General features: G+C 40.2%; 1 protein-coding gene across 4 annotated transcripts in view; it reads right to left on the bottom strand.

The window, feature by feature from the left end:
• DMRTB1 (DMRT like family B with proline rich C-terminal 1) overlaps positions 1 to 26,983 on the bottom strand; it is a 63,775-nt gene that overhangs the window by 28,188 nt on the left and 8,604 nt on the right. Inside the window, exons 4-5 of one of the 4 annotated variants that reach the window (XR_011739723.1) lie at positions 25,208 to 25,538; positions 6,823 to 6,961 (exon numbers count right to left, since the gene is read on the bottom strand). Coding sequence is in view for 1 of the 4 variants with exons in the window: in XM_071810227.1 (XP_071666328.1) it covers positions 25,432 to 25,538 (107 nt within the window). In the remaining 3 variants the exon portion in view is untranslated. Of the gene's footprint in view, positions 1 to 6,822; positions 6,962 to 15,902; positions 16,030 to 24,370; positions 25,539 to 26,983 lie in introns of those variants that run through there. The other 3 variants (XR_011739722.1, XR_011739724.1, XM_071810227.1) reach the window with 3 other exon arrangements.

Consider the following 26,983-nt stretch of genomic DNA (forward strand, 5'->3'; position numbering starts at 1 on the left):
GGGGGCTTAAAAATAAGTTATTGCAATACCTAAAGGCAGAGAGTATATGTCAAGAACATTTCAGGACCCAGAAAACTATGTTGGTCTGAAATCCAAAATTGAGACTGCATGTCCTTGAGCTCCCTCTGCTGACCCCGTGACTATTTACACATACATAAATATGAAGTGCTCTGCTATCACAGCGATGCCACAGTATCTCCAGAAGATGTATCCCCAGTGAGATACTGGATGCTCAGGGCTGCTCTGAGGCAGCAAGCAATGTGCTGAATGCTCTTATTTTCCAGGGAAACCAACTCAGGATGGGCCCACGCAGGGACAAACGTCTCTGAACCACCACAGGAGCAGGTAGTAGTGATGGGAAGAAGAGTCATGCAGCCTGAGGCTTGGAGTGTCCCCCCTGTAGAGTGCTCTGAATCAGGCCCCAGCAACTGGGCATCTCACAGGAACTGCCAGGACATGTCTGGGTTGCAGAGGTAGATCAGTTCCTTCTGATTTGCTCCAAACATCAAAATTTTCCTGAAAATTGTACACCTGCAAGGATTTTCTGTGACCAGCAACCAAATTAATTTCTTATTCATGTAAGCCTAAGGTTAAGAAGGCTTAAAGTCTGTGTGGCAGCTGTAACATGGGGTTGCCATGGCAATTGCAACAGCCACTTCCCAGTCTCGCATTTTATCTATTGCACACTGAACCAAGTTGTAGTAATTAAATGCAGTACATATTTGTGACACAGTGTGAACAAAAATATAAAAAAGATTAAAAGACGACTGTGGAAAGCTAGCGTGCTCCTCACATAATTAAAACAAGTTGTTCAAAGGCTGATGCTTGCCTGCTACCACAGAGGCTCTGGGCAGGTTTGCAGGCTGAGAATGGCAGCTCTGGTCTGAGATGGCTCTGCCAGAGCCAGCAAGGGCTCCTGGGAGTCATGCAGTGTGCGATCTGGGCCCTGAAGACCTCCCTACCTTGCCTTCTTTTGCATAACCCCATGGAAGTTTGCACTTTCAGTCTGCCTCAGTTTCCCTACATGTAAAAGAGATTATCATGCTCACTCCCAATTTTAGAAAATGCTTTTACATCTGTGGATTAAGAGTCTAAAATTATCTCACTGCCTTCCTATTCAGCTCAGCTTTGTTTAATTAAGACTATGATTAACTGTGAGAGAGAACACAAATTTGGTATTGGCTAAAGGCTTCTTCCGGACAATGATAAAAGTCTATCTTTAAAAATATGTATTTTGCTCGCAGTCTATTGAAAATACTGTATTTAATACAATATGTTTTTTAAGTACTATTAGCAACACATAAAACATTTAGCCATGCAATTGATTCCCTCTAATCCTATTTTATCGTTTCTAAATATCATATGCTATTTCTATTAAACATTTATTATACAATAAGTACAGACTATTTAATTGCAGCAATATTTCTGATCTGAGATTTATATTACACAGGATCAAATACTATGAACAACATAAAAATTGTCTTCTCTACTATGTCAGAAAATATTGGTTAAAGAAACTTTTAAAATAATTTTCCTGTTTTTCCAATAAAACTAGTACCTTACTTCCTTTCTCAGATCCATTTTAAACATGCAGCATGTTCCAATAGCTACAACTTAAACATCTGAAACAATCCAAAACACAGAATTCGCCATCTCTCTAAACTTAAGAATATAAAAATCACACATTGACATCTAAATAAAAACTGTCAAATGTTGAACTTTTTGACAAAGTGGCTCTTTTAGTTATACAAAATCAAAGTATATTAATAAAGGGTTGAGCTCACTATCTGAACTAAAATCAGCTCTGAATTAAGGTTCCAGTGTATTTTAGCCAGAAAAAACTCCGCAACCAGGTATCTTTTGTTCATAACCCAGCACTCAGCAGTACTGCCCAGGCCTGTTTTCACAATCACAACTGATCTGTGCTGGCCGGCCCCAGCACTGTCTGCGCTCACTATGTGCTGGCCAGCAGCAACTGCCCTTGCAGCTGCATGCCCAGATAGATCTCCAACATGGCCAAGCAAACTACACCTTAATGATGCAATGAAAATCAAAGGAAAACTAGCAAATTCAGAGATGTTATGCAGGGAAATTAATGATTTTCTAGTATGTCTGAAAGTACCTCAAAAAAATCTTTATTCAGGGATTGTATTGGTGGAAACAACTGCTCTCCAGGAGCAACGAGAAAACCTTTCTAGACACCTTTGTGGACTTTGTATGTGGCAGAGCCTTTATGTTGGGTCTCCACTTTTGCTTTTCCGGAGGTAGAAATTCACCTTCAGGTTGTATCAATAGAAAAAGCTGGTGGAGTTTAAGCACTGCTTGAAACACAGCTACCACCTCTCTGCCATTAAAACCACCAGCCTGTATTTTTCTAGCAAGAAGGAGAAAAGAAGCTGAAATGTGCAGAAAGGTGATGGATCTCCATCAGCCAGTCTTTTGCTTCCAGGATGAAATTTTGTTATGCTAATGTGCAGTTTCCCATATTGTAAGCTGGCTCTGACTTGAGTGCAAAATGAGTAACAGGAGGCAGCGCCAAGCATTTCCCTTCCAACCATCATCCTGTGACAGCAGCAGTCAACATTCACACTGGAATTCAGTATTACAGCAAGAATGGAAAAAAAACCATCAGGGAACAAATTAGTTTAACTGAATAAATGTTCCTGATCCGTGCACTGCTCCAAAACAACACAACTTTCTCATCCTCTGCATACTCAGCCCTCCCATTAAACCTTGTTTTAGAATCAGCCCAAGTGGGACACACAAGTTTAGATGCTGATGTTTTTCCCTTGAACTGGTTAGCAAAGTAGTTTACTTTTCATAAATTGGTGGAGCAGACATGAGATCAAACACAGGGGCAAATTATTTTTGGTGAAGGAAGTAATTAAGATTGGGAATACACCTTACCACACATGTGCACTTCTGTATTTATGTTCCTTTTTGTAGCATCTAAAAGTTATGCCTGGCACATCTATCTTAAAATTAAATGCTACATTATTTCCCCAAAAGAAAGCAAAATGGTCTTTTGCAAATAGTTTTATCTACTGTTCAGCATTTTACTAGTCTTGCTATGTTATACTACAGCATTTATTGTTTTACAAGTGTTAGTGTTCTGTGGTGGGAAATGCTGTAAAAAACATAGAAACCTAAATAATTTTTTTCATCTACTGAATTTATAATAAACATAGGACTCAATAGACAGTTACTTAAGCTGTAAGCCATTTGGTCTGTGTCAGGGGAAACGCTGGTTAATCAGGACAGCCTGCTGTTCTGCACTGGCTAAACTAAGAAAAATATACACAAAATTAAACCTCTTTCCCTCTATATATGGGATTTTACAGCTAATGCAGCTTAGCAGATTGCCCAGCACTCCCCAAACCTCCTAGATGATATTTTGGGGATCATGTCCCAGGAGAACAAGGATGACAAGCCTGGACAAAAGCACCTCTCAGCTCCAGAAGTGTCTGCAAACTGTTCAGATGTCAGTCCTGCCCCGCACCATCTCACACTGGCTCTGCCCACAGGGTTTGTCAGGACTCTGTGGGACAGGGTGACATATTTCTCCTACCCAGGGTGGCCCGGGTTGTACAGCTCACAGCACAGAACAGAGTCTCCAAGCACAAAGTACTGTTGGAGGTGTACATCACTGCGTCACAACTCAGTGTCAACAAAATAAGGTTTCACTTTTTCATGTACTTTTAGAGCACTTAAATCCTACGATTTTACTTATAATTTACAAATTACAGGTACTTCCCCTGTTTTTTTTTTCTTTCATTTTTGTATGCTGTTCAGAGTCAGCTGGCATACTACTATTCTTTCTTATTTTCTCTTGTTTCATATGGAGTTTCTGGGGCATTTGATTTTTTTTTTGCTTGTGGTGGGATTTTTGTTTTGGTTTGGGTTTGTTGTTTTGTGGGATTTTTTTTTTTTTTTTTTGGGGGGGGGAGATGGACTGTATGGTTTTGTTTGGGGTTTTTTGTGGGTTTCTTTGCTTTGTTTTTGGGGTTTGTTTTGTTTTGATTTTGCCTGTACTGCAAAGCTAGCTACAGGCTCCTATTACTGTTTTATTTTGGGGGTATTTTCTGCCCCCAAGTTGCCGGTGGTTTAAGCTCAAGATCTGCAGAAAATGTAGCTCTTTGAAGAGTTCACAGGCCTTGGACTCTAAAAAAACGCCACTTTGTAAGAGCATGAGTTTTCTTATTAACACTTTTAAGGTTTACTGTGCTAGGGAGACAGTGTCACAACAAACAAACCAGAAAGGTCACAGTGCATCTCTGCCAGAGTCGAAGACACCAGATACCTGGACATCATGCTTTGGGAGACTCATTCCAAGATATTTCAATTTTTGGAAGGGTCTCTTTTTTCCCCTGGATCCTATTGGATCTTGTCATTAATGCAGTTGAGGAGACATGTGCCTTGCTCGGTTGTAAGGAATAGCAGACCAAAGGCCAGAGGGCTTGTTCTCAAGCACAGGGCTCAGGGTGTATGGACGGGTATATGATTGCACCGAGTGCCTGAGGCACAGTCCCAACCAAGGCTTCATTTTTAATCTGGTTCTTTGAAAAAACCTTCATTTCTAGGCACTATGATGTCACAAGGGAATACACACCTCCCCCACCCCCCTACCCTACAGCACATATTTGCCAACATTTCATCAACTTCCTTTCCGAAACAGAAACTGTCATTTTTGTATCATCTCTCCCAGGATTGTTAATGAATTACTAACACTGATACAGTATCTAACTGGTTATGGTGCTCATTATTAAAGATTTCAGATGTGATTTTCAACTGCCTGCTTATGTTTATTTAATTAAAATTATGGTTGATTTCAGGGTAATATCTGTTAAATGTTATTTTCCAGTTCACTTTTAGATACTTTGCTAATGGAAAACACATGGCATTCATGGTGTACACTACAATCTTTGCTTATCCCATACAATATACTATATTTACTTCATGTTTCTTCTGTTTAATATTCATGTGGCCCCCACCTGAGGCAGAGGCAGCATTTTGCAAGGCAAAACACTCAATGTGAATAATTCTCCCCCTCTACAGCAGTAGATTTATGTGGGTTTGAGTGAAAAATGGGTAACACTTGCAGAGATTTCTTTTCCCCGTGCAAATTATTATTATTAAACCAAATAACTATTAACATAATGAACATTTTTTAATTTAAAAAAGCAACTCTGCAGTATTTTCCCATTGGACCTGGAGAAATTTTGGCACTATCCTGATGCCACGGGCAGTAGCTGCAGGTCAGTGGTCCCAGGAACATTAGACAATATCCAGTGTGCCAGCTGAGGACAGAAGCTGGTCCTCAAGGTAGTTCCCCAGCACTGTGCAGCTGCCTGCACTTCAGATAGCCCACTTTTCTCACTCACTAGCCATTCAGTAAGGGAAAGTCACAGTAACACATTAAAACACTGCAGGAAAATACCTATATTATTTGGTTTATGATTTAAACATCTGTGATATTGGAAGTTTCCAGCAATTGGTTTAAATAATTATTTCTCTAGATGTGTACACATACTCTCTAGGATGAGTTTACCCATCATGTCAGGTTACCTGGTTATGTCTTTAAATACCCACTTAAAAATAACAGTTAATGTCGGTAACACTATTCAAAATAACATGACCTGCAAAACAGATCACAGTAATGAAACCCATCAGCCAAAACAGTTTATTCCTTTCAGACTCAACCTCTCCTTTGCAAATAATAGCTTTGCAATGGATAGAAAAGCTCCAGCATCCCACAAATCTCACTGTACTTGCCCTCTAGTATAATACATTAATCCTTGCTTCTTGCAGAGCTTTGTGCTAGTGAGAAGCATGGACTAATTACCTACAAAATTACTGGTACACATCATCAGCCAAAAAATACTAGTACTCCTGTTGTTCACCCAGGCTTGTCTGCAAGAATACACTAAAACACCACCAAAAGCAAGTACTGAATGGTCATCTCCTGACACAAGATTAGCACTGGATGTAATGCAAGAGGTGATTAAAGGTAATTCAAGAGAGATGCAGGGAAAAGGATTACAAATGCCAAGGGAGTATAACCAGGAACTGATATGTGGGAGTTTATGATGTCTAGCTAATAGCTGTCTTTAATTAATATATTATTAGACAACATTTAAACATAACTTAGTAATAGCTGTATGTCAGAAATTATCCTAAAAGCAATTGCTTTGCATCTAGCAAGTTAATATTAATTTAAGGCCAAAACAACAATGCATGAAGGTTTCAAAAGATGTTGTGGGAAGATAAACAATATTGCTGAAGACATTTTAGTGCTGTGGTACTCTTCCAAGTTTCTCCTCACTTGAGAGTCTTTGACACAGAAATATATTATGGCAGCTTAGAAATGCTGCTGTCAGGCCATGCTTCTTCAAACAGAGAAAGCAAAAGACACAACTTGGAAAAGGTGAAAGATGCATTTGATATTTTTGTTTGTTTTCACACTGGCTTCTCAAACTACCTCAGCAACAATCACCAGATTAAGTAAAGCCTTACAAGTGCTAAAACTGGAAGGTATGGAAACCAAAAAGAAAGGGAAGACAGTTTATGTCTTCCAGGCAGAGTTAAATTCTGGTAGATTAAATCAGAGTGAAAACATCTTGTCAATTAATTAGTGCCTTTATTATTTTAACTGACGTTATGCTGCCCAGTGACCTTTTGCCGAACATTACGTACTGAATAAAGCTATAAATACCTCTAGAAGTTTTACTTAATAAGATTTAAGCTGAATAATACAACACATGATTGACTCCGCATGCTGGGACTCGGCATCCCAAACCAGCTCACGGGGCAGTTTCTACTTACACACAGATGTCATCAATGCCTTTGTGGAACAGTCAGCAAATGATGCTATCAGCAATATTTAATACAGCCACCGTCTTTGCCCCAGCAGCAAGTTTTGCTTCTATGAGAAGTGATGCAAGTAAGGAAGCAATTCCCAGCACTACAGTTAAAAAGAAGTTACAGTGAATCTAGTGCTATGCAGGTTGCAGAATAGGCCCCTCATGATCAATAGTTTTTAAAGGCCAAAACAGGAAAAACTAAGCCCCTCCCTGAAAACCTGGTGGGCAGATTCAGAGGAGAAAATCTGATTTGCTTGAGATGAACTCACAGAGGCACCAGTTCATAGGGAAAGGCACAGACAATGCAGGACATGGATGGGCTGGTAGAAGCAGGAGATGCCAGAGATGTCCTAGCAAGGAGCTGCTCTTCATAGGCTGGAGAAGCTCAAAATGACCCATTCTGGTGCAGAAAGGTGAGTGGCAAAGTACATCAGAGCAACTGGGGGGGCAGAACAAGCAGGAAGGTAGGATCTGAATGGCAATTGTCCAAAACCTGAAGGTAACAGAATTGACACTGAGCCATATTGTGCATTACTGTAAGTATAAGAGCTAGATTAGCAGCAATAAAGATATTCCTACAAAGAGGGCATCTGAAGAGCCACCCTGAATGACTGATCCCTGCTTCCCAGTAGAAGTGAGCCTGCAGAGGGCTGTGATCTAAGAGGTTTTTTTCAAGTTTCTTTAGTCACAACCCAAATATAAAGTTTATTCAGTACGTGTACAAAACACACTCAACACCACAACCCTCCCAAAAAGAAACAGCAGGTTCTGCAGGGGATTTTTCAGACTATGACACTTTCCTTCTGTGTTAGTGTTGAACTAATTCCCAGTTCAGTGCTGGAGAAATTGAGCTGCTGGAAAGACAATCTTTCATATAAGAAATACAACCAAAATCTTGACCATTTATTATTCAGCAGTTACCTCATGATACTTTAAAATTAAAAAAAAAAAAATTTCTAAAGTCTTGGCCAGCTTGCATTCTTTCTCACCAAAAGTTTCAACAGAAGTAATTTCTCATCGGCTGTTGGATGTGTCAGGAGGGGAGAGCAGCCAGCACCTGGCTAGCAGAGATGTTCCCATCCCCATGGCAGACAGCGATTTGCCTCACACTCAGCAGTTTCCTGCCTCTAAAGTGAAATGAATCAGCTGTAAAATTGGTTTAACAAGCTGGATAAACCAGGCTTAAGGCTGCATAGACACCAGTGGCTCCCGCAGAGTCACCAGTTGATGACAACGCTGATAACAGGCTAAGAACTGAAAAGGGTAGGAGAAAAAAAAGAGGTATCTGAAAGTCCAAGAGAAACCTCTCAATAACATAGGTTGGCTACTGGCATCAGTTCTTCCTGGTCAGCAATTTGGATGCAACACTGGTGTTCAGAGCTAGGGAAAAGAAGGGGCACAAACACAAGCTCCCCTGAACAGCAGCAATGCTGTGAGAAGCTTAGGGGGAAAGATGGGGCAAGAGACAGAGCTGCCTCACAGAGGGAAAAGCCAAAGGGGTGAATCCAAAATGCAGCATCAATTCTCTGACCAAGATGGGCAACAGGTTACTATGCATGTGCTACCAAAAGTAGCAAATTAAATAGGTTTCAATAAAAACGACAAACTGACAAACACCAAGGAAGCCTAACCTCCTCCTTCCCAAAGGAAACTCCACAAAACTACATACAGAACAAAACTCAAGGTGATATCCAGGCTGGCAATGAGCTGCAGTGGTTCTCAGCATCTTGCTCAGAGCAGATCTGGGCACTGAGTGCTGCCAGAGATTCTTATCCTGTTACTTTGGGATGCTCACATCCATTTGGTAAGTTCCTCATGTTAGCAAAGCCTCATTATTTCCCTGGGCACCACAATGGGGCCCCAGGCTCATTTCAACTTGCATCTCCTTGTTGGTAAGGTCTGGATGGAGCTCAGCCTAAGGAGCACCACAACCTTCACCCAGACTTTCCCAAGTGCAGAGGATGCTTTGAGCTTTGCCTTCTCTAACAGCAATACATATTAATGGTGACACATAAAAGACAAGTCAAAAAGTTTAACTTTATAAATCAGCAGAGAGACAATGCTTTGTCTCTGAAAAGGTGTGCATTTGTGCTCCTAGCCCAGCCTGAGCACACTTCTTTGGATATATATGGTATTTTAAAAAACGTTTTTTATATCTACAAGCTTTGGCTTCCATTTGTCTCTAGTTTCACTTCCTTTCTTCAGTCCTCTCCTGGTTTTGTTCATTTTGCCTATTTTTGAGAGCAAAGGGATGTGTTTTTTGCAGCTGTGGCTTAACTGGGTCTTGAATTTGCTCTCATTGCACCCTAAAAAAAATAATAATCCATAATAATAATGTTATACAAGTGTCTTATCAATGATATGTTCCTGGCCAAAAATGAGGCGCAAACTTCCATTTTCAGGCTTCCGGATTTCTTCATAGTACTTGTTAACAGTGAGTGACGCAATTGCCTTGCTTTAAATATCCCAGAGGGATAATCTCTAAAAAGTCCACAACTAACTCCACTTTTGACCATCTGAAAGGGGTTATTTTTGTTGTTGGTGGTTTGGTTTTTTCTGTATCTGATGGAGCACTGGGCACATAAGCAGGATGTGCAGAAAGGCTAGGCTGAACAGCGTCATAAATGAAGTCAGAAACTCAAAGAAACTTCATCAGCTTCAGTAAACTCAGTATGTAAACCCAAGTTCAGTGTCTGGGTACAGTTGTTGCACAAGCAGATAGTCAAGTGCAAACATTAAACTGTGAAGTATCTTGCTACTTGCCAGGTCTTCCCACTATCCAAGAGTTTGCATTACAGAACATTTAATTACAGTGTTTTGAGTAGAACCAGCTTTTTCCTTTCAGCCCAGCAGAAAAGTAACACAGTAATTAAAACACTAATGAAAAGTCAGTAAAAATTCCTTAACCAAATAGCGCACTCACTTGTGATTTCAAAGAGTGTATGTCAAGGAAGACTGCTCACTGTAATTTAGCAGGTTGTTAAAAAGTTTCAAAAATGAAATGAAAGTTAATGCAAGTTTGGAGGTTTGGTTTTTTTTTTTTTTCTTTTGTCTGAATTTTTAACTATCTTTTATACTTGGAGCAGATATAGGGGCACAAACCATAGTCAAAATGGTAACTTACATAATTTAATCCTGTGGCTTCCAAAATCCTTGTATATAGAGACGTGTTAGCTTCAGTGGAATAATTTGCACAGTGAGTACACGCAGCTGGCAGAATTCAGGCCCAAAGCTTTTTAATATTGATTACACTTACAGGTAGTTGCGTTGCAGAAAAAAAATCTTCCTAGCAAGCGCGGCTGATATTTCAGTATGCCAGACTCTTTGTGTTGAAAAGCAGTGAAGAAAGCTTTCTTTCATGAAATTGAAAGGTGCTGAAAAGATGATGGTAATTTAAACCATCATCACAAAATATATCCAGCATTATGCAGATAGTCATGTGAATTTACTTTTGCTGTCACAAGCTTGTTTTTAAAATAAGCTTTGACTCCAGATGCATGTAAAATAACATTTTAGAACACTTTTCATAAAATGCAATAATCAAAGTCCTATTCCTTATTTGCAGTCAAAGTCCTAGTACTTAAAAACATTAATTTAGTCTAATGTTTCTTTCTTTTATGGGAATTTATAAAATATTATATAGGAGAAACATAGCAATCAGGCTTAAGCCAGAATATAATGGGCTTTTAGGTTCTCTAATGAGTTGTGTAAGAACAGCGTACTAAGAAAAGTCATGCATGTCCTACATCTCTCCCTCATTGTAAAACATTGTTCTTAGATTTTACTGCAGCCAAAACAACTTTATCTTTTTAATTAAAATAAAAAGGGTATCCAATTTCACTAAGCTTATGTGGGAAGAATATGTTCTGAGTTCTTGAAATCACATTGCAACACCGGTGAATTAAAAGAGGCAGAAAGGCAGGTATATGGAAGGGACAAGCATGAGTAAAGCTGAGGCTACCCCAATAACAGCTGATGCTTTCTCACAGATGCAGGGGAGCCAAATCACCATAGAATGGGGAAATAGAGGTGACAGCACCTAACAGTGGGGAAGGCCAAGATTTCAAGGGAGCTGATGAACAAAACAGAGCACAAGCTAAAGGGCTTCACTGAGTTCAGCTAAGCCACTTTAGCCCCCACCTGTGGATGTCAGGGCTGCCATGTAATATAGATCAGCACCAAAAGACAACCAATTGAAATGGCCTGGAGCTTACAGGAAAAATTCACCTGTGCAGACACGTAGGTCCACCCCCCACCTCTGCTCACATCCACTGGTCAGCACTTCTTCTAGTTCCATTTCCCTGAAGGCAGTGGGTTTTGTTCGATCTGACTCTCATGTCACAAAGACTCAAAATACTACGTCAAATATATAAAATCCCACCTTTTCCTGGAAAGTAAACACCATTCCACACAGCCACTGAATGCCTGGAGGAGTAGGCTGTATCCCCAGCACACAGCCCGTACCTGCCATCCCCTCCCAGCACTGAGCATCGCTGAAGCCGTGGAGCTGACTTCAGCATTTATGCATTATCTATAGCACAAAAAGAGCACAAAAAGCTTTACTCCCACAACACAAAAGAGCTGCCCTAGCTTTAGTTAACAAAGCCACTTCTGGTGTTGAATCTCTTTGCCTTCTCATACTCCATGCTAAGTGTCAAGAATATTTGGGACACGTAGCAGAGAGGTAGCATAAAATAAATATTTCAGATGTGTTTAAGACTATAAGACTCCAATTCTAGTAGCCACCAAATAAAGAATAATTTTAGTTTATGACTTTGGGTCTGCTCTTAGAAAATGTGAATTTCTACACATTTTGTTATGATTTGTTGCAGGGTTTTTTAAGATTAAATGATGAATACAGCAGGTCAGAGTCTGAAGATAGCCACATACTGTTCCAAGTAAATGCTATTTCAGTCAGCTGCAGTGAACAGCTTTTTCTAGCAGGGCTGGCTCAAGGCACTGCATACTTGTGACAAGCTATATCCCACCATTAAGAGGTTTAGCCCTGCTATTATTCTCAAAAGCTGTCTATCACAAGGCCTATTTCTCCTGTATTCAGAGAATTAACAATGAAAGCACTTTTTGACGTGCTAAATGAGATTTTGGGACACTTAACAAGAGTTGGCTCAAAAGTGCTACCTCAAGAAATAGAAAATGCCAGCAATGTTGACACTGTATGACAATTTATATGTTCCTTAATAAACTGTGTCACTCCATTCAGTTTTATAATTGGCACTGACTGTAGCTGAAATCTGATCTAAAGTATACAGAACTAACTGGCACTTGTTTTGTCCCTCTTAGATTTTTCTAGGCTACAGATCTTTGTAAATATTTACTTAATAGGGTAATAGACTAATTTTTCCCATAAAATATACATGTCCAGATCTGTAATGAATTTTTTTTTTCTGACAGATGATGAGCTAGCTGTGTACAGTCAGCTTAAGGTTGCAAGTTATGGGAAACTGTCTTTAGAGTTCAAGCAAAGAAAAACCTGTATGTAAAGATTGTTGTACACTTTGACTTCTGCCAGCCTCATTAAAACTATTGAAATTACTACAGAGGTTATTAGCCAACCCACACTTGCTCAGCAGAAAGATTTTTAAGGAACCATTGTTCCAGGGAGAAGTACTGTCAACTCTGGGGTTGCACCAACTAAACCTCCTATTCAATACCTTCTTCTCATACCCTGGATAGTGGTGTATAATAGTCCTCATGGGCCTCTCCCCATGTTTTTGTCCAATTCCTATTAAAATAATTTGGTCTTTTTGATCTTGATAGCATTCTGTCACCTAACAGCCTGTTCCCTGGGGTGTCCTAACTTTTTGCAACTGACTTTGTTTTGCATTTGCTGACTCCCTGGTGATTAGGATTTTATAAACCTCCCTTATGTCTATTCCCACATCCCTTTCAGGACTCGAAAGTCCTTATCAGCTTAATGCGTCTTAGCATGGAAACACCTCAGTTGTGCTGGCTACCTCTCCCCTCTTTTTGGGTTACTCTCAAGCCACAGAGAAGAGTGTGTCACTCCCAGGAGCTGCCCAGGTTCTCTCCAGTTCCAGCTCCCTGTGCTTGGGGAAGAGTTGCAAGGACAGGCAACAAAGTGCCAGAAATTCCCATGGATGTTGCAGGGATCAGAAGTCAGGACACCACCACTATCACCCCCACACACACTCCCCTCATTCTTTACCCGAAAACAAATCCACATCTGGACACAAATGACTCACTAATCCTATTAAAAAACAGCATTTCAGCCCCATGCTGTAGTCCAAGCTCCATCTGCATTCACAGTAATGTAATTCAGAGGTGACCCAGATTTGCAATAGATAAACAGTGATGTAATTCTAGTAGGAGAGAAGAATTACATCTTCATATGTATATATACACTCAAAAAAAAAAAATTATATTTCTTAGACAACACTAAACTGCTCAAAGAGCCTCTCAGTAGCAAAATAAAAGTATGCAACTTGCACTTCTCTGGAACACTGAAAATCCATTTCCTTTTAAATAGAACAAATTCAGACTATGGTTGGCTTTATTTTCCCCAGAGCCAGTCAGAGTCATTGCAGAGACTTTCAGAAGTCTTGGAAGCACAGAGCTCCCCCTGGCACACCCACCAGGATCACGGCTTGCAGGTTTGTGTTTGGACATTAATTTTAGAACCAGATCCAAGGGTTTTTTAAATGGGCCTGATAACGTGCCAAAAAAGTGAAACTTATTACATACTCAAGCGCCTACCATGATAATTATTTGAATGGGGTAAAATCCACACTTTTTAGTTTACAAAGAACAGAAACAGCATTTTGGTTTCAGATATTTTCAGGAATTAGAATTACTCCTGTATACCTGACCTCTAAATGATTCTGGTCTTGTTGATGAAAGTCACAGCTCTGATATTCCTTAAACATAATTTTCTAAGAGAATGTGTGCTTATTGCCTCATCTCTTTCTCATACAATTATTTGATGCTCAGCACATTCTGGTAGCACCAGATCTAGCAACATTTTGTAGTGAAACATACAATGATCACCTGAAAGACACAGGCAGCACCCAGGCTGGATTATGTGACACCCAGCACATGCACCAAGCCACATCCAAGACATCTCCCCAGACATAAAAGGCCCAGTGGCAGATTCCTAGGTTGTGCTGAAGGTTCATCTCAGTCCTACAGCCACCCGATGCCATCACTATCTATCTTTATTTATTTTTTATCATAATCACTTGAGTTTCTGGGTAATTTGAACAATTAGGGTGATTAATTGCATGTTTGCAATAAAAACAGAAGACCAGGGAGGGTTACATTACAGGCTAAATATTTTCAGAAAACTCTATCAGCTGGTAGACATAACAAATGCGATCAGTCCAATGCAACATGAAGCTGCACACATTGTGCAAACTGGTTTGCTCTGGAACTCAAATCTCCTTAAAAGAAGCCAAAGTGTTTAAAAAAATAAACTAAGTCAGAGTGCACAGGGGGAAAAGAAATATTGACTTGTGAGGCCACTGTACTTCTAGCATAAAGAAACATTGTTTTTCCTTTGGTCCTTTTATTGTCTAAATAGAAAGTGCAAAGCACAGGAGAAAGCACACAACAAGGCACAGTGCACAAGTGAAGGTCATTAGCTTTAGCTTGGAAGCAGTGAGCTACATTGAAAAGAAAATTAGAAAAGCACAGTGGAACACCTACACTACTGACACATTCCAGCAAGAAGGCAAACTAACCCACCTGCCACTATAACTCAAACAACAAGGATTCTGAAGAGGAAGGTTAAACCCAAGAGCAGAAGATACAGTTAAAAGTTTTACTTGTTGAACCCTTGCTTACAAATCTGGGCTTTCATCTTCTACTCATCCGTATGCTACTGAAATTTTTCAATACAGCTTCAACCAATGCCTCTTTCTGGATTTCTTTGCAACCACCTTGTCTCCAAAGATCCACTTCAACTAAAAAGAGCATGAATGCTTACTCAGATACACTTCCCAATAAAGAAGAAAACAGAGTCAAGAAGAGGAATTGCTCACCCCTGCCATTATAGGTGGAACAGTGTATGGCAGAGTGCAAAATTCTCTGGGAAGGGCATATTTGGCTATCCCACAGCCATGCCAGACATGGCTCATTTATCGCAACATTGTTATCATGGCCACCACCTTCCTGTCTGTCTTCTGTGGAGTATGACAGCTCCCAGTGCTGTGCAATAAGCTCAGGTATGCTCTGCAGAAGGACCGGACACCTCCAAGCAGGGTGACAAGACAGGACATAGCTCTGCCCTGAGGCAGGTAGACGGCGCTCAGCTCACCAGCTGCAGCTCTTGCCACCAGCAGCGCAGAGATGTCTGTCTCACACTGCTCCCAGACATGCCCTTGGGCAGCTCAGTCCCAACATCACTGACTCTATAGGATCTGGTCCATGGGGCTCATCAGAGTCTTACCTTTGGCTAAGCCTTTAACAGGCTACTCAGTGAGGTGCACTATAAAATTTCTACCTAAATAAAAATCCAGCTTCTTATATTGCCCATACTACCTCACACTTGCTTGGTTACATGGAGAAAGAAGTGAATAGTGAAAGGTTTTATGTTCCAGTTGTATGATTGAAGACTTTGTGCTTTAACACAAGCAACGGGGTCACAGGGCAGGAACACAGTGTTTTCTTTCCAGTCAGCATGAAACTGGCATTTATTAGATGACTGGTTTTGTTCTATTTGTTTTAAGTCAACTACATTTTAACCTAGTTCAACAATGCTGGAAAACCTCACAAAATATTCCAGAGTGTTTAATCAACATGAACATAATAGACATGTTTGAAATTTAAAATAAGATAATATTGCAACAAAAACGTTCTTTATACCAGTAGGCCTGTCTTTTTTATTCCAGTCATTGCCAAGCATTAGCCTCTCTGCATCTGGGAAATGTGTTAAACACTTCTCTTATTTGAGAAAAGTCTTCCCAATGCCAGTATTTCTTGTGATTAATTAGTGAAAAAACTGTCTTTGCTTTTTAATTTAACTGTAGAACTTTTGTCAGACTCATTAAACTGCCAAGTCCTTACCTGTTTAAGAGAACAAGCAACATGGATGTGTAAGAGGAGTCTAGGGCAGCAGAAGAGCACCAGTACACACCAGTAGTATTTCTGTACATTTCCTCCATAAGGAGCCCATATTTTCCATATATGTTTTCAGGTTTCATCACATTCAACCCAAACAAAAAAAAAAAAAAAAAATTAAAAGACTGGCACTTCTGCAGTCAAACATGTATCTGTATCAGCCACAAATAGGTCAAATGCCAAACTTCTGAATGCATTTCCCTGCATCCTCCCTTGGAGCCCCACTTACTACACAGGAGCAGGCTTCCTCTAGCTCCTTGTAAGCACATTAGCCCCAGCCCCCCCCAGTGATTCAGTGCTGCCACCTCCCTCCCCGCAGTGAGGACATGAAAGAGCTCCTGTGGCAGCTGAGGCCACCAAAAGTAACACACTTCTGCCGGCACCTGTGTGCAGCCTGACTGGGACCAAGGCTCTTGGAGACAGTTGTGGACAGTTTGGCACAGCTCAGAGCTAGCACACAGGACTCCAGCCAGGCTGAGAGTTGCTGTACCCTACTCATCAACCAATGACATTTGTGACTTTTCTGCATTTAGACACCCATCTCCCCTTTCGTGAGCTTTCCCACTGAAGGACAGGAATTCATCAACTACATATTAAAGCTTTGACTTGACTTCCTTTAGCTACAGTTTGTTACTTTTTAACCCAAACAGACCTGTTGCCACAGGGCAAGGAGCATCCTTCTCCATCTCAGAGCAAACTTTGCATTGAAATATCCAGTTTGCTATGGGGATACTAACTTCAGTCTGATCACTGCAGAAAAGGCAGAGTCACTCTGAGAATCCATTTCAATGGCTAAGTGACTGTACAACATAATGAATGTTTCCATTGTCCCTCTGGTCACTATCATTACCAAAAGAAAGCATATGCTTATTTCTTTAATATTTTGACACCAGTTACACAGAAAAGTATTCTGAAGCCCATGGAGCCCTGACTTCATGTTTAAACCAAGGTCCAGAACAAGTAATATAATCAACAAGTACCAGTTCAGTGACAACTTCTGCAAAAATTAGAACCACTAAAGAAAATTTCACTAAAAAGAGTATTTTTTTTTGAATGCAAAGCCATTTTAATTCACTTCTCACCTATTATTCAGTATATGACCCTTAACCCATTTACATCTTGTAAAAATGCTCCTTACCAAGGAACAGAAAGATAGTTAAAAATTCTGCTTTTTCTGACAAGATTTTTTCATAAGCAGTAAAATATACAGTAGCTTTGTTTAATGGGTAGTATTCCAAAACAGTGAATAAAATTGGATACTTGATTTGCTTATATGTACAAGAAAAATGAACCACCTATTAGAAAAGATCTTACTTTCCCAGTCAGGACAGTAAAAACAAAAACAGTCTCTCCAACATGAGCTTGATTATGTTAACACAAGCAGTATCTATTCATACAGATAATATTACCTGCAGGTAAAGCACTTTGCTGGGAAAACAAAACTAACTACTGATGATCCAGAAATTCCCTAGAGAACAAGCCTGGCCTCTTCATTTCAGTCACTGCTCAGGTTGAACAATTCTATCATTAGTTACTCAAAACCTACAGATCATTCCCTCTCAAAACATTATGCTACTTGCTGAAACTCTGCTGGGCACTGAGTTTGTGGTTTCAAGGTTTACTGCCAGAGACAGGAATTCCAGTGAAAGTCTTGCTTTGATGGTAAGGGGTTAATGTTATGCTCAGACATCAAGTTAAGGAAAACACATACCTGAGTTAGAGAACCAGTCCCAGGTACAGAAGCTCGTGTTAACTGAAGCACTGGAGGCAGCCTCAAAGCATGGTGACTCATATTTAATCCACTTCTTGGGTTATTCTAATGAGAGCTGCACTGTTGCAATTTGATGGCTTCTCGTATAAGACGTAGCTCACTTCCACCCAAGTCAGATACTTCTGAACTGCATAAATTCTGCATGCATTCTCCAAACAGTGACTCAGTCCTGTTCCTACAGAGAAACTGCCCCTCAACATCCTCATGCATGTGTGTTTAATGCTTCTAACAAAGATTCTATTGAAAGTAATAAATTCTGCTTTCAAATTTTCATTTCACCATAAGACTGCTGGGATATTCTAGCTAAACATCATACACTTTCCTTTACCAGAGATACTTACAGCTTTGCATTCTGGATCACATTGCTTTTCTTCCATTGAGTGACCACCTTATAAGGTTCTGAGTCTGCATTCTGATTATAGTTCACTGTATAATTTTCTTTGCACTTTTCAGAGCTAGCCTGTTTTTTTGTTGCCTCTGATCGCACATCCCTCTAAAAGGGACTAAACTCACTGGATGAAATACTAACTCTCCAACTGCAGTCACTTTCTTTGCATGTTTCCAGTTTCTTAGTCAAATATGTTTCTCCAAACTGCAGCTCTCAATTAGTCAGACGTAAAAGCATTTCTATTTGAGGTGGAAAAGTCTTGTGTCTGGTGTAGGCAAAGCCAATATTCTAGAACTGTTGTGCTTGAAGGTATCAGAGGATGACAAAATTCAGGAAATCATGCTCAAAATAAATTATGTTGAAAACTGAACTGTGACCAACCCTAAGTAAGTTTGTGTGACCACTACAAGGTCCCTAATGGGTCTCTGAGCTACTGCCCCTTCTGCTAGTTCTCCCTGCTGGAGACCCGAGCTCCATTGTGATACATTTTAGCTTTTATGTGCAAAGGTTCTTCATTTCCTCATGCTCTCAAGCTTGAAAACAGAACTTGATTTTTCTGGAAGGGAGGTTTATACCCTAGGTGGGGGTGGGGGGAAAGCAGCACTTAAGAATTGCCTTAATTATAATCTACCGCTCTAGAACACTAACACATGAGATACCATGCAAATCAGATCTGTACACAGGCTATACTTCCACAGGTTTCTATTATACAATTTTAACAGTTCTCAGACATCATTTTGCTGCAAACATTTCAAGTTCAAAAAAGATCTGTAAACCCACTGATCTGATGAAACCAGGATAAGAAGATAATTAACTGCCTGACTTTACTCAGCAGGCCTGAGGTCAGATATTGCACAAAGCCTTCCTGACTCAGTTTCAACTACTGTACCACCTTGCTTGATGAATCATCCACTAAGAGCTAGCTTTTTTTAAGGTCCACTTAAAACATGTATGATTTAAACGCTGTAATAATCACTAATCAATTTGACAAACTTGAGCTTAGAGGGGGAAAGCTAGAAGCTTGGTATAAAAATACCTTTGACCAATCTTTTCCCTAGAGTTACACAAAGAAGTTTATTTCTTTAAATTACTATATAAACATATGTAACTCTTATTCAGAGAGGTCCTCAAAAATGGGTCTTAAACTGAAGGTAACACAATATAGGTCAAACTACACCAAACACCACTGAACATGCTCTAGAGAAAAAAAATACCACTGTCTGCCATCCTGAAACAAACTGACTGCCTGCGTAGTTCATTATTCTCTCTTAGAGTGCCATTTCTTACAGTACTAGGTCCTTTTAGGAGGCAGATCCAGAGTTGCCTACCCTAAAAATCAAGTGCCTTCCTGAGCTCCAGTCTATTCTGTGGCACCAAGAGCAGTCATTAAACTCTGAACTATCTATTGTATGAGACAGACCACATTTCACTTGGATTTCAACATGCCCATCTACATTTCTTCTAGGTAAACATGCTTACTTGTTTTAGACTTAAAGTAATGGAAAATTCACATTGCCCTGTTGGTCACCAGTTCCACTGGTTAACTGTCTTCTTCTGAAGTTTCACTTTTGAACTTTGAAACTGGTCTAAACAAACCAAGTCAGTTTAGCCTGTAAAAAGCACTGTAAAGGTGTCAATTGGTCTGAAAGAGTCAGATTTTATTTGACCTTGAACCTTCTTACACTAGAGAACTTCAACATCAATAACCATAAGTCTCACAGGGCTAAACGTCCATTACAGCTAAATTTAATTCCAAGGAATCCAAAGCCACAAATAACTGTGTCAAACTACTTTTAAAATAAAGGTATTTTGGCTTAAGTCTTAAATGTTCCCCTTTCCTCTTCTGAAGCTACAGGTTTGGTAGTTGTGTATTTGTTGTTGTCTTTTGTGTTTGTGGTTTGTTTGTGGTTTTTTGTTTATTTAGGGATTTTTTGTGGGGGGGGGGTGTTTTTTTTTTCTGATTTGTCTGTTTGGTTTGTTTTCTTTTTCTTTTAGGGTTTTCAAATGGTAAAAATATTCTGAAAGCAAGAACTTTTTAAATGGGTACCAAATGTAAAGCTACATGGAGTAACACATATTGATTTATACTGTGAAAGTGAATGCCATATATGCCTTTTAAAATTCGGTTTTAAGGTGTAGTTATTACTTTATAAGTGGTCAGATAGACACCTTAGAACGTGAACTTGTCCCTTCCACGCTAGCAGGGACTTAAGGTAACTAAAAGAAGTTACACATGCAAGTTAAGCTACTATATACATGTCCAATATGATGCACAAATCTCCCATGGCTTTTCCTGCCATGAACAGAGCTGAGCTTGATGTAACCTCAAGTCTTGCCCTAGAGCTGTGGCAAACTGCATCCTACCATCATTATCCTCTGAGCACAGGTAAACACTTGTCTTAGAACTTTGTTGGAGGGCTGTATGCTCTGTACCTGTGAACAAACACAAACAGAAGATTACCTTTTTCACGGACTGTTTTCTCCTTTGCACTACTCAGGCTGTAGTAAGGCACATGCATGACAAGCTGCAAACGAGCAGCCCAACGTCGCCACAAAGTCACGGGGAGCCGCCCAGGGGAACCCCACGCCGCCAACCGCCGCCCGCCGCGCCGCCTCAAACCCGCCCGCGCTTCTACCTCAGCCCAACGGCAGCCGCCCCGCGAGCTCCACCTCAGCGCTCGCCTCGCGCCGCTCATTAGCACCCGCTAATGAAGAGTCGGCCCCACCCGCCCTGCGGAACCCGGGAGGGGGCGAGTGCAGCTCACTGTGACCGTTAATATCCCTCATAGCCCGATGCCCTGAGATCGCCCAGAAGCAGTGAGGGGGGCTGCTTCGGGGCGGGCGGCTAGGGCTGCCCCAGCTGTGCTGCTGGGGCTCCCGGTCACCCTCGGGCTGGGTTGTGCCCCTCGCTGTGAGCAGGCTGCAGTGACACCTCCTTTCTTTTACAATTCTCAAGCACACATTTGCTAAAGTGTATTGAGAGCAGCTTGGTCTTCAAAAACAAAGTTGTGGGGTATCTCCCACTCTGTAGACACCATTGGACTTTTCTGGGTGCTGATGATGGACAGGTGGCTTTCTCCTCCATAAGTCACTCCCAACCCTACAAGTAAACACAAGTCCAGGTTCTGATTTTCCATCATCCTCCACAGCATTCCCTTTGAACACACCAGGTGCTTTCCTTCTCTAGATGATTTTACATTGTTCCTTTTTTTTTTTTTTTTTTTAAGTCCATCTCCCTGATTCATTTGTATGCCATCATTGCAGTGGCCACGAAAAAATATTGCATAGTGTTTTAAGAAAAGCAAAACACAGGTGCAGACTTGGTCTGTGAGGAAACAAATTTGTAATCCCAGGACTGAGGAACATCAGGAAGTAAAGAACCATTTCAAGATGTGAGACAGTCCATGAGGAAGGGAATGTGAAAAATTAACTATCTGCAGGTATGTGAGACTTTTGAATTACTTGAAGATAAAGACATTTACTGGTGGAAGAGCATGAGAAACAGTAAATTTGCACCTTAATCAAAAGAACACATTTCTTAATGGGTAACAAACCCAAATAGGAAAAACAGACATACCTGCCCATAAGAATGATTTAAAGTTTCCACTGTTCCAGAATAGGTATGTTTCACATCATAAAGAATTTTTCTGTCATGAAAATTATTTTTTTAAAGGGTGGGAGAATTTTGTTTGCAGCAAGCTGACTTTATTGGTAGGCAATTAAATATTTCCTTGGATTGCTGTTCAAAATTAATTACTCACTAATGTGGAAAAAACAGCTGTAGTCTTGCTGTGGATTCAGAGGCTTCCAACTGGGTGCTTCTAATTCCAAGAACAAAAAGTAAAATAATAAAAAGACCTAGAATGAATATATAATTACTGTCATACAGAAACCTGCTTCAGTGCAGATGTAGAAGCCGATACTACAGAAATGTTAACATCTAGCAGTTTGCTGCGGGGCAATGACAAAATGAATCTTACATATGTTTGCAGAATGGACAAATTACATGATCCTTCTAGAATCCCTTGGGTTTGTTTTTCTTTCTTCCAAAGATCCTACAGAAAATGCAAATCTACAATAATCTGAGGTTTTGGACAGTGTCACAGACACTTCTGTATAAAACCTGGATCTTGAACTTGCATGCCTAACCAACATTGTCAACTCTGTACTCTGGCAAATAATTCCACTGAAAGTAATTACATTAGTGGTGTGAGTAAATGTCAGAGAATTGGTTCCTAATTTCAGGTTTTCCCTTTCAGTGTACAGAAAAAGCTTGTTGCTCTGTGATGACCAAGGGGCTTGCAGTGAGGAGAGAGGATTGACAGAAGCATCAGGTGTTAGGAATCACATCTTCAGAAGTTCAGATCTATTTAGCAAGGGAGTCAATCCTCAGAAATCAGAAAATAATATTGATGACAAATGCTATGTGCAGAATTGCTACTGCATTCAGTAGCAGCTTGCATGCAAGAAAGATTTCAGAAACGGGTATCATAGCTAACTTTTTTCTCCACAAGTTTTATGAATTTGACCGAAGTCTATGTGGCTTCAGCTTTAACAAAAACCAATAACATTCTGGGACAATTTAGGCTGGAACAATCTCTGAGTGACTTGTCTAATCAAAATCATTCCATTTCTATCCAAATTGATTTCATTATCCCTAAGCCACTTATTCAAATAAATGGAGTTAGAAGAGATCACAGAGTTTAATTATTGGAAACACTGCTTGGCACTAACTTTGGAATTAAAATTATTCACTTTGAAGTCCTTAAGTGCATATTATGACAATGCCAGTTGTTAAGGAACATTTTTCCTTGGTAAAAAGGACAAGCTGAGCATAAAATGGAAAAATGAAACTTTGAATTATTCACAGAACATAATTCTTCCTGTCAACTGGAGAGTCATTCACTTAAATTCTCTAACCAAGTCAGTAACTTTTCCATGTAGGGATAGGTGCAAGAACTTGGGGACAAATTTCCTAAAATGTAAAAATCTGAAATGGCAACAAAGTTTGGCTGATGATATGATTATGCATACGAAACAGTACTGGCCTCAGTATTGATGCTCTAGGAAAGTCAGTTGTACCTGTTCAACTGTTAAGACTTTAGACTGGGGTAGATGCTGATAATTTCCTTACACAGGGCAATCGGGCTGGTCAGGCTGTCCTACATGTGTATGGGCATCTACTTTGCCATAGCTGATACGATGTTCTAAAACTGAGTCATATCCTCCCTCAACTTTCTTCTCTGCAGACTGAAGACTCAACTCTAGATTCCATCTCCTTGTTCAGTTTAGTTGGCTTTCTCTGGCTCTTCTTTAAACTCTCTATATGCCTCTGGAGATGAGCACTAGTCTGCAGCAATGCAGTGAGAGAGATCCTACTGGAGTGTCATACCATTGTTCAAACAGTCAAACTAAAGGCTTTGGTTCACTTATTGGGAGTTCAAAAGATGGAGGAAAAGGAAAATAAGGAGATGGGCTTGGCAATCCAGAAGCGGTCACTGGCACGGCAAAACAGAGCGAAAGCAATACTGTATGTGCAGTATATCTCCAATGGCTGTGCATTGCAGTCAGTGAAATGGGCTAGAGTCCATCTTGCTTTGAGATTTAAGGAGTAATACAACACTGAATATGACTTTAGAAAAATATCTGGGAAGGAACCTATTCAACTATTCATCTTGCACATTACTATTTCCTTAAATCATTATGTTATATATAGAAAAAGCCCAACCCTCCATCCACAGAGGAAGCTGCTTTGTGGGTGCTGCTGGTATTTCTATTTGTAGATTATTTCATGTTGAGAAGAGCTTTGCTCTATCCAGACTCCTTAAAGAAGTATCAAGATTTTCCCAAACAGACAGCAGTTTTAGGAGGAGGTTTGGGACACTTCTGGGAGCAGAGAAGCTGTTGTAAATCTAATATATAACAAGTTGTATATCAGATTATTTGCTATAGATACATGTGGTTTTCAGTTTTTCCTCTTGGCAGTTCTAAGTTTGCCACTTTCACTTAGTGTCTCCCAAAACCTTGTGTGCTGGAAAGTATTCCAGCAGATCATCTACTACATTAAATATATATATATATATCAGCTTAGTATAATTTCTTTATATCTTGCATTGAGCAAGTCTGTTACACAGAGCTGTTCAGGGCAACACTGGACATTTGGCTAGAAAAATTAAGTGTAGATATGCAAGCCTCAAATCATCAAAGCCATACCAACAATTTAATGTATCTTTTTTAATTATACAAAAGCCTCCCCCCCAATTATTCAAACAGTAACAACCAATCCACTTAATACAAAACCAATGCCTCTAGGCAAAACAGTAATGTACCTTTCATTTTTAATTAAACATTATCACTGAAAATTCTAATATGTATGGATTTGACTAATTATTATTCTAAATGGTGTTTTGTCCTAGTTTCCTAGGCGATCTCTTCATACCTTCCATACGCCATAGCACCCTTCCAATATACATGTATAAGGCTGTCTATGTGAGCCCTTCAGAAACAAATACTACCATTTAGTTTCCAGTGTACTGAGTTAAACAACATTGAAATTATGTATAAACCATCAAGGACATTCAAAATCCTGAAGCCTCTGTGATGTGAAGCGATTCCAAATCAGCCTGTCCCCAACTTGAACAGAAGGTACCCTAAAGGCAGCTCACCCAGAAAACAAAACAGAGGCACTGGATTTGAGCCTGTACCAGCCCTTTCTGCAAATTCCTCCCATGCCCTTCTTGACAAGTCTGCCAAGCACCAACTGCTTCCTTACCCTGCTGAACCCAGTGAATCACGTTCTTAGGCAGTCGAGTTAATCAGCAACCTAGACTGTCTTCCCATCCTCTCTCCCTGAGTCTTCAGGCTCTACATCACTTAACTCTTCTGTAATACTCAGAACCAGGTTTTCTTTACAGCAAATTGATATACAAACAACACACTTTTGACTACTGTCGTGAACATGAGGTGGCTACAGAATGTACACGGTCCAGAGACCTCACTCCAAAGTCAGGGAGCCATCTACCCTCAGCAAAGGAAACAAATTCAGAGTCAATCATTTGCTGCTGCCACCTGCTAAAGGGGGAAGAGACTTACCATGTCTCTGGTAAACCTCTTTTAGGAACAAGAGCTTTACAGTGCTAGGGAGGCAGAGCTGTGAGCCCGGTAGCTCTAACGTGATTGCAAAGTGAGGCAGGGGACTGATCTCCTTCTTCTAGCTGTTGTGGCTGCTCAGTGACTAAGTGTCACTCTGCCCTCATATTAACTAACACTCAGTATGCAAATAGCACTGCCAGCTATTCAGCTCTTTTCCAGCCCATTTACTGTTTAGAATACACAGATTGGTCTCTGCTTGTTTCTTCTGGGGAAGAAGATGGTTGACCAGGTTCACGAAGCACCCCTGAATCCTGACTGTCAGCTTCAGTAGCTGAAATAAAAATGAAGAATAGAAAAATGTCAGAGTTAAACACAAACAAGCAAAAACCCCCAAATGCTGTATTCCAGTTTCCATTACACTCTCAATCTCATTTCCAGAGGTAAAATCCAGTTTGTTTTTCAACCCAGTTAATTCAAAGATGCTTGATATCAAGAGATGCAGCTCTCTGAACTTCAGGCAGCAGCTGATTGTTTCAGGTGTGCTTAAAAAAATGTAGCAAGAACACTTCAAGGTGGCAAGTGTTGAAGCTGCACTGGCAGACTGTTTTGCCCGCCTAACTGGAGTGAATCTATGCCATGCCTTTGTAACACTCCTGTGAATTCTCAAAGGTCTTGACAGACTGAATAATCCCTCTTAAAATCCAACCAGGGATTTTTATTTTATAAAGTATTTACTTGCCTATTTGCATGAAAAGCTCCCTCATTTTCTCACAGGCAACTGGGGTTTTTGTTTGTTTTTCTGTAGCTTGCTCTTTTAGAAAGCCAACAATCTGCAATCAGGCTCTATCCTCAGATGCTGTACTGGCTGTTTTACTGGACATACCTTGTGTTTATTTTGTCAAATCTCCAGAACATCACTGATCAATACTGCATGAAACTGTGTAACCACATGGCTTATACTTCACCATTGTAAACCTAACTGGCCTCAGTCATTTGACTGCAGTTAACTATTGACTCAAACGTTTCTGGTAGCAGCTTCTAGCCTTGGAAAATCTTTTTCAGATGGGACTTTTTTTTGTTTTGTTTTTTGGTGAGGGTTTCTTCATTTGTTTACTTGCTTGTTGTTTTTAATTTGTCTTCATCTTCGATTCCCTTTGGTGCAGAGATCACAGGCATTTCTTCTCACTAGTTGTCCCCTGCTAGAGTTTTCTCCATCCATGTTCCTGCAACAGTTTTGCCAGAAAGACCATTTCACCTCAGTTCTAGAGGTCTCACTGGAGGAAGGATTATCCCAAATCTAATTGCAGGTTTGAGTCTGTTCCTTTTTTGGGGCAAAAAGACATGATGCAACCCTAACACATCCCTATGCACTAAATGTTACAGCCTCTTTTTTCAAGCATCATACAAGAATCAAATAATTATTAGTTTCACTGTATCTTCCCTCTACATCTGCATCTTCTGCCAGCAGGTTATTTTCTACATGACCTCATGCAGAAGCATCCCCCCTCACTAGGTCACAGTTGCAAATTCCTACATATCCTGGAGCACAAATGCTATGTAGTGGAATTAATTTGTACTTTCTCCATAGTACTAAAACAACTGGGTTGTTCTCTGAGAAATACAATCCATGATGCATTGTTTCCTATGGCTTTGTGCCTGGGTTGTGATTTTTCTGGTGTGTAATAAGGGCTGAAGTCATTAGATGGCATTTTGCTCTCTGGGATGGGGGAGTGCTCTCATGAACTCTTCTCTATCCAGTTGCCTGTTTTCATGATT

The sequence above is a fragment of the Patagioenas fasciata genome, chromosome 6 (assembly GCF_037038585.1).
Source record: "Patagioenas fasciata isolate bPatFas1 chromosome 6, bPatFas1.hap1, whole genome shotgun sequence".
Lineage (NCBI taxonomy): Eukaryota > Metazoa > Chordata > Aves > Columbiformes > Columbidae > Patagioenas > Patagioenas fasciata.